This window comes from Anomaloglossus baeobatrachus, chromosome 6, assembly GCF_048569485.1.
Source record: "Anomaloglossus baeobatrachus isolate aAnoBae1 chromosome 6, aAnoBae1.hap1, whole genome shotgun sequence".
NCBI lineage: Eukaryota > Metazoa > Chordata > Amphibia > Anura > Aromobatidae > Anomaloglossus > Anomaloglossus baeobatrachus.
Window position 1 is genome coordinate 568,778,205 of NC_134358.1, and position 15,185 is coordinate 568,793,389.

At 45.9% G+C, this 15,185-nt stretch overlaps 1 protein-coding gene across 1 annotated transcript in view; it reads left to right on the forward strand.

Annotated features, from left to right (window-relative positions):
• The window catches only part of LOC142243691 (tubulin delta chain-like), a 40,022-nt gene that overhangs the window by 8,375 nt on the left and 16,462 nt on the right, over positions 1-15,185 (forward strand). The window contains exon 5 of the mRNA XM_075315850.1: positions 14,140-14,277. Within this exon, the coding sequence (XP_075171965.1) occupies positions 14,140-14,277 (138 nt within the window). The remainder of the gene's footprint in view (positions 1-14,139; positions 14,278-15,185) is intronic.

Sequence of the window (15,185 nt, forward strand, 5' to 3'; positions counted from 1 at the left end):
TAAGATGACTGCAGGGGGCTGTGTACTATATACGGTGCTATCACTGCTGGATATAGTGGTTAATAGTAAGATGACTGCAGGGGGCTGTGCACTATATACGGTCTTATCACTGCTGGATATAGTGGTTAATAGTAAGATGGCTGCAGGGGGCTGTGTACTATATACGGTGCTATCACTGCTGGATATAGTGGTTAATAGTAAGATGACTGCAGGGGGCTGTGTACTATATACGGTGTTATCACTGCTGGATATAGTGGTTAATAGTAAGATGACTGCAGGGGGCTGTGTACTATATACGGTCCTATCACTGCTGGATATAGTGGTTAATAGTGACTGCAGGGGGCTGTGTACTATATACGGTCCTATCACTGCTGGATATAGTGGTTAATAGTAAGATGACTGCAGGGGGCTGCGCACTATATACGGTCCTATCACTGCTGGATATAGTGGTTAATAGTAAGATGACTGCAGGGGGCTGTGTACTATATACGGTCCTATCACTGCTGGATATAGTGGTTAATAGTAAGATGACTGCAGGGGGCTGTGTACTATATACGGTCCTATCACTGCTGGATATAGTGGTTAATAGTAAGATGACTGCAGGGGGCTGTGTACTATATACGGTGCTATCACTGCTGGATATAGTGGTTAATAGTGACTGCAGGGGGCTGTGTACTATATACGGTCCTATCACTGCTGGATATAGTGGTTAATAGTAAGATGACTGCAGGGGGCTGCGTACTATATACGGTCCTATCACTGCTGGATATAGGGGTTAATAGTAAGATGACTGCAGGGGGCTGCGTACTATATACGGTCCTATCACTGCTGGATATAGTGGTTAATAGTAAGATGACTGCAGGGGGCTGTGTACTATATACGGTGCTATCACTGCTGGATATAGTGGTTAATAGTGACTGCAGGGGGCTGTGTACTATATACGGTCCTATCACTGCTGGATATAGTGGTTAATAGTAAGATGACTGCAGGGGGCTGCGTACTATATACGGTCCTATCACTGCTGGATATAGGGGTTAATAGTAAGATGACTGCAGGGGGCTGCGTACTATATACGGTCCTATCACTGCTGGATATAGTGGTTAATAGTAAGATGACTGCAGGGGGCTGTGTACTATATACGGTGCTATCACTGCTGGATATAGTGGTTAATAGTAAGATGACTGCAGGGGGCTGCGCACTATATACGGTGCTATCACTGCTGGATATAGGGGTTAATAGTAAGATGGCTGCAGGGGGCTGTGTACTATATACGGTGCTATCACTGCTGGATATAGTGGTTAATAGTAAGATGACTGCAGGGGGCTGCGCACTATATACGGTCCTATCACTACTGGATATAGTGGTTAATAGTAAGATGGCTGCAGGGGGCTGTGTACTATATACGGTCCTATCACTGCTGGATATAGGGGTTAATAGTAAGATGGCTGCAGGGGGCTGTGTACTATATACGGTGCTATCACTGCTGGATATAGTGGTTAATAGTAAGATGGCTGCAGGGGGCTGTGTACTATATACGGTCCTATCACTGCTGGATATAGTGGTTAATAGTAAGATGACTGCAGGGGGCTGTGTACTATATACGGTGCTATCACTGCTGGATATAGTGGTTAATAGTAAGATGACTGCAGGGGGCTGTGTACTATATACGGTCCTATCACTGCTGGATATAGTGGTTAATAGTAAGATGACTGCAGGGGGCTGTGTACTATATACGGTCCTATCACTGCTGGATATAGTGGTTAATAGTAAGATGAGTGCAGGGGGCTGTGTACTATATACGGTCCTATCACTGCTGGATATAGTGGTTAATAGTAAGATGACTGCAGGGGGCTGTGTACTATATACGGTCCTATCACTGCTGGATATAGTGGTTAATAGTAAGATGGCTGCAGGGGGCTGCGCACTATATACGGTGCTATCACTGCTGGATACAGTGGTTAATAGTAAGATGACTGCAGGGGGGCTGCGCACTATATACGGTGCTATCACTGCTGGATACAGTGGTTAATAGTAAGATGACTGCAGGGGGCTGTGTACTATATACGGTGCTATCACTGCTGGATATAGGGGTTAATAGTAAGATGACTGCAGGGGGGCTGTGCACTATATACGGTCCTATCACTGCTGGATATAGGGGTTAATAGTAAGATGACTGCAGGGGGCTGTGTACTATATACGGTCCTATCACTGCTGGATATAGTGGTTAATAGTAAGATGACTGCAGGGGGCTGTGTACTATATACGGTCCTATCACTGCTGGATATAGTGGTTAATAGTAAGATGGCTGCAGGGGGCTGCGCACTATATACGGTGCTATCACTGCTGGATATAGTGGTTAATAGTAAGATGAGTGCAGGGGGCTGTGTACTATATACGGTCCTATCACTGCTGGATATAGTGGTTAATAGTAAGATGGCTGCAGGGGGCTGCGCACTATATACGGTGCTATCACTGCTGGATATAGTGGTTAATAGTAAGATGACTGCAGGGGGCTGTGTACTATATACGGTCCTATCACTGCTGGATATAGTGGTTAATAGTAAGATGACTGCAGGGGGCTGTGTACTATATACGGTCCTATCACTGCTGGATATAGTGGTTAATAGTAAGATGACTGCAGGGGGCTGTGTACTATATACGGTCCTATCACTGCTGGATATAGTGGTTAATAGTAAGATGAGTGCAGGGGGCTGTGTACTATATACGGTCCTATCACTGCTGGATATAGTGGTTAATAGTAAGATGACTGCAGGGGGCTGTGTACTATATACGGTCCTATCACTGCTGGATATAGTGGTTAATAGTAAGATGGCTGCAGGGGGCTGCGCACTATATACGGTGCTATCACTGCTGGATATAGTGGCTAATAGTAAGATGACTGCAGGGGGCTGTGTACTATATACGGTGCTATCACTGCTGGATATAGTGGTTAATAGTAAGATGACTGCAGGGGGCTGTGTACTGTATACGGTGCTATCACTGCTGGATATAGTGGCTAATAGTAAGATGACTGCAGGGGGCTGCGCACTATATACGGTGCTATCACTGCTGGATATAGTGGTTAATAGTAAGATGACTGCAGGGGGGCTGTGTACTATATACGGTCCTATCACTGCTGGATATAGTGGTTAATAGTAAGATGACTGCAGGGGGCTGCGCACTATATACGGTCCTATCACTGCTGGATATAGGGGTTAATAGTAAGATGACTGCAGGGGGCTGTGTACTATATACGGTCCTATCACTGCTGGATATAGTGGTTAATAGTAAGATGACTGCAGGGGGCTGTGTACTATATACGGTGCTATCACTGCTGGATATAGGGGTTAATAGTAAGATGACTGCAGGGGGCTGTGTACTATATACGGTCCTATCACTGCTGGATATAGTGGTTAATAGTAAGATGACTGCAGGGGGGCTGTGCACTATATACGGTCCTATCACTGCTGGATATAGTGGTTAATAGTAAGATGACTGCAGGGGGCTGTGTACTATATACGGTCCTATCACTGCTGGATATAGTGGTTAATAGTAAGATGACTGCAGGGGGCTGTGTACTATATGCGGTCCTATCACTGCTGGATATAGTGGTTAATAGTAAGATGACTGCAGGGGGCTGCGCACTATATACGGTCCTATCACTGCTGGATATAGTGGTTAATAGTAAGATGACTGCAGGGGGCTGTGTACTATATACGGTCCTATCACTGCTGGATATAGTGGTTAATAGTAAGATGACTGCAGGGGGCTGTGTACTATATACGGTCCTATCACTGCTGGATATAGTGGTTAATAGTAAGATGACTGCAGGGGGCTGTGTACTATATACGGTCCTATCACTGCTGGATATAGTGGTTAATAGTAAGATGACTGCAGGGGGCTGTGTACTATATACGGTCCTATCACTGCTGGATATAGTGGTTAATAGTAAGATGACTGCAGGGGGCTGTGTACTATATACGGTGCTATCACTGCTGGATATAGTGGTTAATAGTAAGATGACTGCAGGGGGCTGCGTACTATATACGGTGTTATCACTGCTGGATATAGTGGTTAATAGTAAGATGACTGCAGGGGGGCTGTGTACTATATACGGTGCTATCACTGCTGGATATAGTGGTTAATAGTAAGATGACTGCAGGGGGCTGTGTACTATATACGGTCCTATCACTGCTGGATATAGTGGTTAATAGTAAGATGACTGCAGGGGGCTGTGTACTATATACGGTCCTATCACTGCTGGATATAGTGGTTAATAGTAAGATGACTGCAGGGGGCTGCGTACTATATACGGTGTTATCACTGCTGGATATAGTGGTTAATAGTAAGATGACTGCAGGGGGGCTGTGTACTATATACGGTGCTATCACTGCTGGATATAGTGGTTAATAGTAAGAAGACTGCAGGGGGCTGCGTACTATATACGGTGCTATCACTGCTGGATATAGTGGTTAATAGTAAGATGACTGCAGGGGGCTGTGTACTATATACGGTGCTATCACTGCTGGATATAGTGGTTAATAGTAAGAAGACTGCAGGGGGCTGCGTACTATATACGGTGCTATCACTGCTGGATATAGTGGTTAATAGTGACTGCAGGGGGCTGTGTACTATATACGGTGCTATCACTGCTGGATATAGTGGTTAATAGTAAGATGACTGCAGGGGGCTGCGTACTATATACGGTGCTATCACTGCTGGATATAGTGGTTAATAGTGACTGCAGGGGGCTGTGTACTATATACGGTGCTATCACTGCTGGATATAGGGGTTAATAGTAAGATGACTGCAGGGGGCTGTGTACTATATACGGTGCTATCACTGCTGGATATAGTGGTTAATAGTAAGATGACTGCAGGGGGCTGTGTACTATATACGGCGCTATCACTGCTGGATATAGTGGTTAATAGTAAGATGACTGCAGGGGGCTGTGTACTATATACGGTCCTATCACTGCTGGATATAGTGGTTAATAGTAAGATGGCTGCAGGGGGCTGTGTACTATATACGGTGCTATCACTGCTGGATATAGGGGTTAATAGTAAGATGACTGCAGGGGGCTGTGCACTATATACGGTCCTATCACTGCTGGATATAGTGGTTAATAGTAAGATGACTGCAGGGGGCTGTGTACTATATACGGTCCTATCACTGCTGGATATAGTGGTTAATAGTAAGATGACTGCAGGGGGCTGTGTACTATATACGGTCCTATCACTGCTGGATATAGTGGTTAATAGTAAGATGGCTGCAGGGGGCTGTGTACTATATACGGTGCTATCACTGCTGGATATAGTGGTTAATAGTAAGATGACTGCAGGGGGCTGTGTACTATATACGGTGTTATCACTGCTGGATATAGGGGTTAATAGTAAGATGACTGCAGGGGGCTGTGCACTATATACGGTCCTATCACTGCTGGATATAGTGGTTAATAGTAAGATGGCTGCAGGGGGCTGTGCACTATATACGGTCCTATCACTGCTGGATATAGTGGTTAATAGTAAGATGACTGCAGGGGGCTGCGCACTATATACGGTGCTATCACTGCTGGATATAGGGGTTAATAGTAAGATGACTGCAGGGGGCTGTGTACTATATACGGTGCTATCACTGCTGGATATAGGGGTTAATAGTAAGATGACTGCAGGGGGCTGTGTACTATATACGGTCCTATCACTGCTGGATATAGTGGTTAATAGTAAGATGACTGCAGGGGGCTGTGTACTATATACGGTGCTATCACTGCTGGATATAGTGGTTAATAGTAAGATGACTGCAGGGGGCTGTGTACTATATACGGTCCTATCACTGCTGGATATAGTGGTTAATAGTAAGATGACTGCAGGGGGCTGTGTACTATATACGGTCCTATCACTGCTGGATATAGTGGTTAATAGTAAGATGGCTGCAGGGGGCTGTGTACTATATACGGTGCTATCACTGCTGGATATAGTGGTTAATAGTAAGATGGCTGCAGGGGGCTGTGTACTATATACGGTCCTATCACTGCTGGATATAGTGGTTAATAGTAAGATGGCTGCAGGGGGCTGTGTACTATATACGGTGCTATCACTGCTGGATATAGTGGTTAATAGTAAGATGACTGCAGGGGGCTGTGTACTATATACGGTGCTATCACTGCTGGATATAGTGGTTAATAGTAAGATGACTGCAGGGGGCTGCGTACTATATACGGTGTTATCACTGCTGGATATAGTGGTTAATAGTAAGATGACTGCAGGGGGGCTGTGTACTATATACGGTGCTATCACTGCTGGATATAGTGGTTAATAGTAAGATGACTGCAGGGGGCTGTGTACTATATACGGTCCTATCACTGCTGGATATAGTGGTTAATAGTAAGATGACTGCAGGGGGCTGTGTACTATATACGGTCCTATCACTGCTGGATATAGTGGTTAATAGTAAGATGACTGCAGGGGGCTGTGTACTATATACGGTCCTATCACTGCTGGATATAGTGGTTAATAGTAAGATGACTGCAGGGGGCTGCGTACTATATACGGTGTTATCACTGCTGGATATAGTGGTTAATAGTAAGATGACTGCAGGGGGGCTGTGTACTATATACGGTCCTATCACTGCTGGATATAGTGGTTAATAGTAAGATGACTGCAGGGGGCTGTGCACTATATACGGTCCTATCACTGCTGGATATAGTGGTTAATAGTAAGATGGCTGCAGGGGGCTGTGTACTATATACGGTCCTATCACTGCTGGATATAGTGGTTAATAGTAAGATGGCTGCAGGGGGCTGTGTACTATATACGGTGCTATCACTGCTGGATATAGTGGTTAATAGTAAGATGACTGCAGGGGGCTGTGTACTATATACGGTGCTATCACTGCTGGATATAGTGGTTAATAGTAAGAAGACTGCAGGGGGCTGCGTACTATATACGGTGCTATCACTGCTGGATATAGTGGTTAATAGTAAGATGACTGCAGGGGGCTGCGTACTATATACGGTGCTATCACTGCTGGATATAGTGGTTAATAGTGACTGCAGGGGGCTGTGTACTATATACGGTGCTATCACTGCTGGATATAGGGGTTAATAGTAAGATGACTGCAGGGGGCTGTGTACTATATACGGTGCTATCACTGCTGGATATAGTGGTTAATAGTAAGATGGCTGCAGGGGGCTGTGTACTATATACGGTCCTATCACTGCTGGATATAGTGGTTAATAGTAAGATGACTGCAGGGGGCTGTGTACTATATACGGTGCTATCACTGCTGGATATAGTGGTTAATAGTAAGATGACTGCAGGGGGCTGCGCACTATATACGGTCCTATCACTGCTGGATATAGTGGTTAATAGTAAGATGACTGCAGGGGGCTGTGTACTATATACGGTGCTATCACTGCTGGATATAGTGGTTAATAGTAAGATGACTGCAGGGGGCTGTGTACTATATACGGTCCTATCACTGCTGGATATAGTGGTTAATAGTAAGATGACTGCAGGGGGCTGTGTACTATATACGGTCCTATCACTGCTGGATATAGTGGTTAATAGTAAGATGGCTGCAGGGGGCTGTGTACTATATACGGTGCTATCACTGCTGGATATAGGGGTTAATAGTAAGAAGACTGCAGGGGGCTGTGTACTGTATACGGTCCTATCACTGCTGGATATAGTGGTTAATAGTAAGATGACTGCAGGGGGCTGCGCACTATATACGGTGCTATCACTGCTGGATATAGTGGTTAATAGTAAGATGACTGCAGGGGGCTGTGTACTATATACGGTCCTATCACTGCTGGATATAGTGGTTAATAGTAAGATGACTGCAGGGGGCTGCGCACTATATACGGTGCTATCACTGCTGGATATAGTGGTTAATAGTAAGATGACTGCAGGGGGCTGTGTACTATATACGGTCCTATCACTGCTGGATATAGTGGTTAATAGTAAGATGACTGCAGGGGGCTGTGTACTATATACGGTCCTATCACTGCTGGATATAGTGGTTAATAGTAAGATGGCTGCAGGGGGCTGTGTACTATATACGGTGCTATCACTGCTGGATATAGTGGTTAATAGTAAGATGACTGCAGGGGGCTGTGTACTATATACGGTGCTATCACTGCTGGATATAGTGGTTAATAGTAAGATGACTGCAGGGGGCTGTGTACTATATACGGTGCTATCACTGCTGGATATAGTGGTTAATAGTAAGATGACTGCAGGGGGCTGTGTACTATATACGGTCCTATCACTGCTGGATATAGTGGTTAATAGTAAGATGACTGCAGGGGGCTGTGTACTATATACGGTCCTATCACTGCTGGATACAGTGGTTAATAGTAAGATGACTGCAGGGGGCTGTGTACTATATACGGTGCTATCACTGCTGGATATAGTGGTTAATAGTAAGATGACTGCAGGGGGCTGTGTACTATATACGGTGCTATCACTGCTGGATATAGTGGTTAATAGTAAGATGACTGCAGGGGGCTGTGTACTATATACGGTGCTATCACTGCTGGATATAGTGGTTAATAGTAAGATGACTGCAGGGGGCTGTGTACTATATACGGTGCTATCACTGCTGGATATAGTGGTTAATAGTAAGATGACTGCAGGGGGCTGTGTACTATATACGGTGCTATCACTGCTGGATATAGTGGTTAATAGTAAGATGACTGCAGGGGGCTGCGTACTATATACGGTCCTATCACTGCTGGATATAGTGGTTAATAGTAAGATGACTGCAGGGGGCTGTGTACTATATACGGTGCTATCACTGCTGGATATAGGGGTTAATAGTAAGATGACTGCAGGGGGCTGTGTACTATATACGGTCCTATCACTGCTGGATATAGTGGTTAATAGTAAGATGACTGCAGGGGGCTGTGTACTATATACGGTGCTATCACTGCTGGATATAGGGGTTAATAGTAAGATGACTGCAGGGGGCTGTGTACTGTATACGGTGCTATCACTGCTGGATATAGTGGTTAATAGTAAGATGACTGCAGGGGGCTGTGTACTATATACGGTCCTATCACTGCTGGATATAGTGGTTAATAGTAAGATGACTGCAGGGGGCTGTGTACTATATACGGTGCTATCACTGCTGGATATAGGGGTTAATAGTAAGATGACTGCAGGGGGCTGTGTACTGTATACGGTGCTATCACTGCTGGATATAGTGGTTAATAGTAAGATGACTGCAGGGGGCTGTGTACTATATACGGTCCTATCACTGCTGGATATAGTGGTTAATAGTAAGATGACTGCAGGGGGCTGTGCACTATATACGGTGCTATCACTGCTGGATATAGTGGTTAATAGTAAGATGACTGCAGGGGGCTGTGTACTGTATACGGTCCTATCACTGCTGGATATAGTGGTTAATAGTAAGATGGCTGCAGGGGGGCTGTGTACTATATACGGTCCTATCACTGCTGGATATAGTGGTTAATAGTAAGATGGCTGCAGGGGGGCTGTGTACTATATACGGTCCTATCACTGCTGGATATAGTGGTTAATAGTAAGATGGCTGCAGGGGGGCTGTGTACTATATACGGTGCTATCACTGCTGGATATAGTGGTTAATAGTAAGATGACTGCAGGGGGCTGTGTACTATATACGGTGCTATCACTGCTGGATATAGTGGTTAATAGTAAGATGACTGCAGGGGGCTGTGTACTATATACGGTGCTATCACTGCTGGATATAGGGGTTAATAGTAAGATGACTGCAGGGGGCTGCGTACTATATACGGTCCTATCACTGCTGGATATAGTGGTTAATAGTAAGATGGCTGCAGGGGGGCTGTGTACTATATACGGTGCTATCACTGCTGGATATAGTGGTTAATAGTAAGATGACTGCAGGGGGCTGTGTACTATATACGGTCCTATCACTGCTGGATATAGTGGTTAATAGTAAGATGGCTGCAGGGGGGCTGTGTACTATATACGGTGCTATCACTGCTGGATATAGTGGTTAATAGTAAGATGACTGCAGGGGGCTGTGTACTATATACGGTGCTATCACTGCTGGATATAGTGGTTAATAGTAAGATGACTGCAGGGGGCTGTGTACTATATACGGTGCTATCACTGCTGGATATAGTGGTTAATAGTAAGATGACTGCAGGGGGCTGTGCACTATATACGGTCCTATCACTGCTGGATATAGTGGTTAATAGTAAGATGACTGCAGGGGGCTGTGTACTATATACGGTGCTATCACTGCTGGATATAGTGGTTAATAGTAAGATGACTGCAGGGGGCTGTGTACTATATACGGTGCTATCACTGCTGGATATAGTGGTTAATAGTAAGATGACTGCAGGGGGCTGTGTACTATATACGGTGCTATCACTGCTGGATATAGGGGTTAATAGTAAGATGACTGCAGGGGGCTGCGTACTATATACGGTCCTATCACTGCTGGATATAGGGGTTAATAGTAAGATGGCTGCAGGGGGCTGTGTACTATATACGGTGCTATCACTGCTGGATATAGTGGTTAATAGTAAGATGACTGCAGGGGGCTGTGTACTATATACGGTGCTATCACTGCTGGATATAGTGGTTAATAGTAAGATGACTGCAGGGGGCTGTGTACTATATACGGTGCTATCACTGCTGGATATAGTGGTTAATAGTAAGATGACTGCAGGGGGCTGTGTACTATATACGGTCCTATCACTGCTGGATATAGTGGTTAATAGTAAGATGACTGCAGGGGGCTGTGTACTATATACGGTGCTATCACTGCTGGATATAGTGGTTAATAGTAAGATGACTGCAGGGGGCTGTGTACTATATACGGTGCTATCACTGCTGGATATAGGGGTTAATAGTAAGATGACTGCAGGGGGCTGCGTACTATATACGGTCCTATCACTGCTGGATATAGGGGTTAATAGTAAGATGGCTGCAGGGGGCTGTGCACTATATACGGTGCTATCACTGCTGGATATAGTGGTTAATAGTAAGATGACTGCAGGGGGCTGTGTACTATATACGGTGCTATCACTGCTGGATATAGTGGTTAATAGTAAGATGACTGCAGGGGGCTGTGTACTATATACGGTCCTATCACTGCTGGATATAGTGGTTAATAGTAAGATGACTGCAGGGGGGCTGTGTACTATATACGGTGCTATCACTGCTGGATATAGTGGTTAATAGTAAGATGACTGCAGGGGGCTGTGCACTATATACGGTCCTATCACTGCTGGATATAGTGGTTAATAGTAAGATGACTGCAGGGGGCTGTGTACTATATACGGTCCTATCACTGCTGGATATAGTGGTTAATAGTAAGATGGCTGCAGGGGGCTGTGTACTATATACGGTCCTATCACTGCTGGATATAGTGGTTAATAGTAAGATGACTGCAGGGGGCTGTGTACTATATACGGTGCTATCACTGCTGGATATAGTGGTTAATAGTAAGATGACTGCAGGGGGCTGTGTACTATATACGGTCCTATCACTGCTGGATATAGTGGTTAATAGTAAGATGACTGCAGGGGGGCTGTGTACTATATACGGTGCTATCACTGCTGGATATAGTGGTTAATAGTAAGATGACTGCAGGGGGCTGTGCACTATATACGGTCCTATCACTGCTGGATATAGTGGTTAATAGTAAGATGACTGCAGGGGGCTGTGTACTATATACGGTCCTATCACTGCTGGATATAGTGGTTAATAGTAAGATGGCTGCAGGGGGCTGTGTACTATATACGGTGCTATCACTGCTGGATATAGGGGTTAATAGTAAGATGACTGCAGGGGGCTGTGTACTATATACGGTGCTATCACTGCTGGATATAGTGGTTAATAGTAAGATGACTGCAGGGGGCTGTGTACTATATACGGTCCTATCACTGCTGGATATAGTGGTTAATAGTAAGATGACTGCAGGGGGCTGTGTACTATATACGGTGCTATCACTGCTGGATATAGTGGTTAATAGTAAGATGGCTGCAGGGGGCTGTGTACTATATACGGTCCTATCACTGCTGGATATAGTGGTTAATAGTAAGATGACTGCAGGGGGCTGTGTACTATATACGGTGTTATCACTGCTGGATATAGTGGTTAATAGTAAGATGACTGCAGGGGGGCTGTGCACTATATACGGTCCTATCACTGCTGGATATAGTGGTTAATAGTAAGATGGCTGCAGGGGGCTGCGTACTATATACGGTCCTATCACTGCTGGATATAGTGGTTAATAGTAAGATGACTGCAGGGGGCTGTGTACTATATACGGTCCTATCACTGCTGGATATAGTGGTTAATAGTAAGATGGCTGCAGGGGGGCTGTGTACTATATACGGTCCTATCACTGCTGGATATAGTGGTTAATAGTAAGATGACTGCAGGGGGCTGCGCACTATATACGGTCCTATCACTGCTGGATATAGTGGTTAATAGTAAGATGGCTGCAGGGGGCTGTGTACTATATACGGTGCTATCACTGCTGGATATAGTGGTTAATAGTAAGATGGCTGCAGGGGGCTGTGTACTATATACGGTGCTATCACTGCTGGATATAGTGGTTAATAGTAAGATGGCTGCAGGGGGCTGTGTACTATATACGGTGCTATCACTGCTGGATATAGGGGTTAATAGTAAGATGACTGCAGGGGGCTGTGTACTATATACGGTCCTATCACTGCTGGATATAGTGGTTAATAGTAAGATGACTGCAGGGGGCTGTGTACTATATACGGTCCTATCACTGCTGGATATAGTGGTTAATAGTAAGATGACTGCAGGGGGCTGTGTACTATATACGGTGCTATCACTGCTGGATATAGTGGTTAATAGTAAGATGACTGCAGGGGGCTGTGTACTATATACGGTGCTATCACTGCTGGATATAGTGGTTAATAGTAAGATGACTGCAGGGGGCTGTGTACTATATACGGTGCTATCACTGCTGGATATAGTGGTTAATAGTAAGATGGCTGCAGGGGGCTGTGCACTATATACGGTGCTATCACTGCTGGATATAGGGGTTAATAGTAAGATGACTGCAGGGGGGCTGTGTACTATATACGGTCCTATCACTGCTGGATATAGTGGTTAATAGTAAGATGGCTGCAGGGGGCTGTGTACTATATACGGTGCTATCACTGCTGGATATAGTGGTTAATAGTAAGAAGACTGCAGGGGGCTGTGTACTATATACGGTGCTATCACTGCTGGATATAGTGGTTAATAGTAAGATGACTGCAGGGGGCTGTGTACTATATACGGTGCTATCACTGCTGGATATAGTGGTTAATAGTAAGATGACTGCAGGGGGCTGTGCACTATATACGGTACTATCACTGGTGGATATAGTGGTTAATAGTAAGATGACTGCAGGGGGGCTGTGTACTATATACGGTCCTATCACTGCTGGATATAGTGGTTAATAGTAAGATGACTGCAGGGGGCTGCGCACTATATACGGTCCTATCACTGCTGGATATAGTGGTTAATAGTAAGAAGACTGCAGGGGGCTGTGTACTGTATACGGTCCTATCACTGCTGGATATAGTGGTTAATAGTAAGATGGCTGCAGGGGGGCTGTGTACTATATACGGTGCTATCACTGCTGGATATAGTGGTTAATAGTAAGATGGCTGCAGGGGGCTGTGTACTATATACGGTGCTATCACTGCTGGATATAGTGGTTAATAGTAAGATGACTGCAGGGGGCTGTGTACTATATACGGTGCTATCACTGCTGGATATAGTGGTTAATAGTAAGATGACTGCAGGGGGCTGTGTACTATATACGGTGCTATCACTGCTGGATATAGTGGTTAATAGTAAGATGGCTGCAGGGGGCTGTGTACTATATACGGTGCTATCACTGCTGGATATAGTGGTTAATAGTAAGATGGCTGCAGGGGGCTGCGCAGCCCTCGCCTCAGGGATTTGTTAGAGAGTGATAGAGGCCTTCAGAGAGCAGGGGCCCCACACAGAACGGCCCCGGAGCCCCACACAGAATGGCCCTGGGGCCCTCTCTACCACGTGTGGACCCACATGGCGCCTATAGTATGGCACCGCTTCATCGCCATGTGGCAGGGACATAAGCTGCTCTCCGATTTATTAATAGGATACCAAGGGATATCGAGCAGCGCAGAGCAGAGTCTGCTGGACAGGACCATGGAGGCTTTTCGGAAGGAGGTGGAGCGGCGGGACTGTTACAGCGGCACGGTGATCCTGCACAGCCTGTGTGGCGGCACCGGATCTGGTATGTCCCATACTGTGAAGAGGGGCCGGTGTGGTGACCACTGACGCTCACGTCATGACCAGTCAATAGGAATGATAAATGGCCGATAAACAATGAAATAGAAGATCGCGTGTCCTGTTATGTTTTGTGGAGGAGCCACAATCACCGCTGGGGGTGACGCAGGGTCTATAACGTGTTTTCTCTTAATTTTTTAAAATCTTGTGTAAATGAAAAGTTTGCATCTGTGTGCTGGGGCTTGTGCGTCCATAAGCGAAGTGTGTGCGGTCTTTGGGGGCATCATGCTGTGTGTATGTGGGAGGTCTTTGGGGGGCATCATACTGTGTGTGCGGTCTCTGGGGGCATCAGTGTGTGTGTGTGTGAGGTCTTTTGGGACATCATACTGTGTCTCCGGTCCTTGGGAGCATCATATTGTGTCTCGGGTCCTTGGGGGCATCATACTGTGTATGTGCGGTCCGTGGGGGCATCATACTGTGTCTCGGGTCCTTGGGGGCATCATACTGTGTCTCGGGTCCTTGGGGGCATCATACTGTGTGTCTCGGGTCCTTGGGGGCATCATACTGTGTCTCTGGTCCTTGGGGGCATCATACTGTGTGTCTTTGGTCCTTGGGGGCATCATACTGTGTGTGCGATCTTTGGGGGCATCATACTGTGTCTCGGGTCCTTGGGGGCATCATACTGTGTCTCGGGTCCTTGGGGTCATCATACTGTGTATGTGCGGTCTGTGGGGGCATCATACTGTGTGTGTGCGGTCTGTGGGGGCATCATACTGTGTGTGTGCGGTCTGTGGGGGCATCATACTGTGTGTGTGCGGTCTGTGGGGGCATCATACTGTGTGTGTGCGGTCTGTGGGGGCATCATACTGTGTGTGTGCGGTCTGTGGGGGCATCATACTGTGTGTGTGCGGTCTG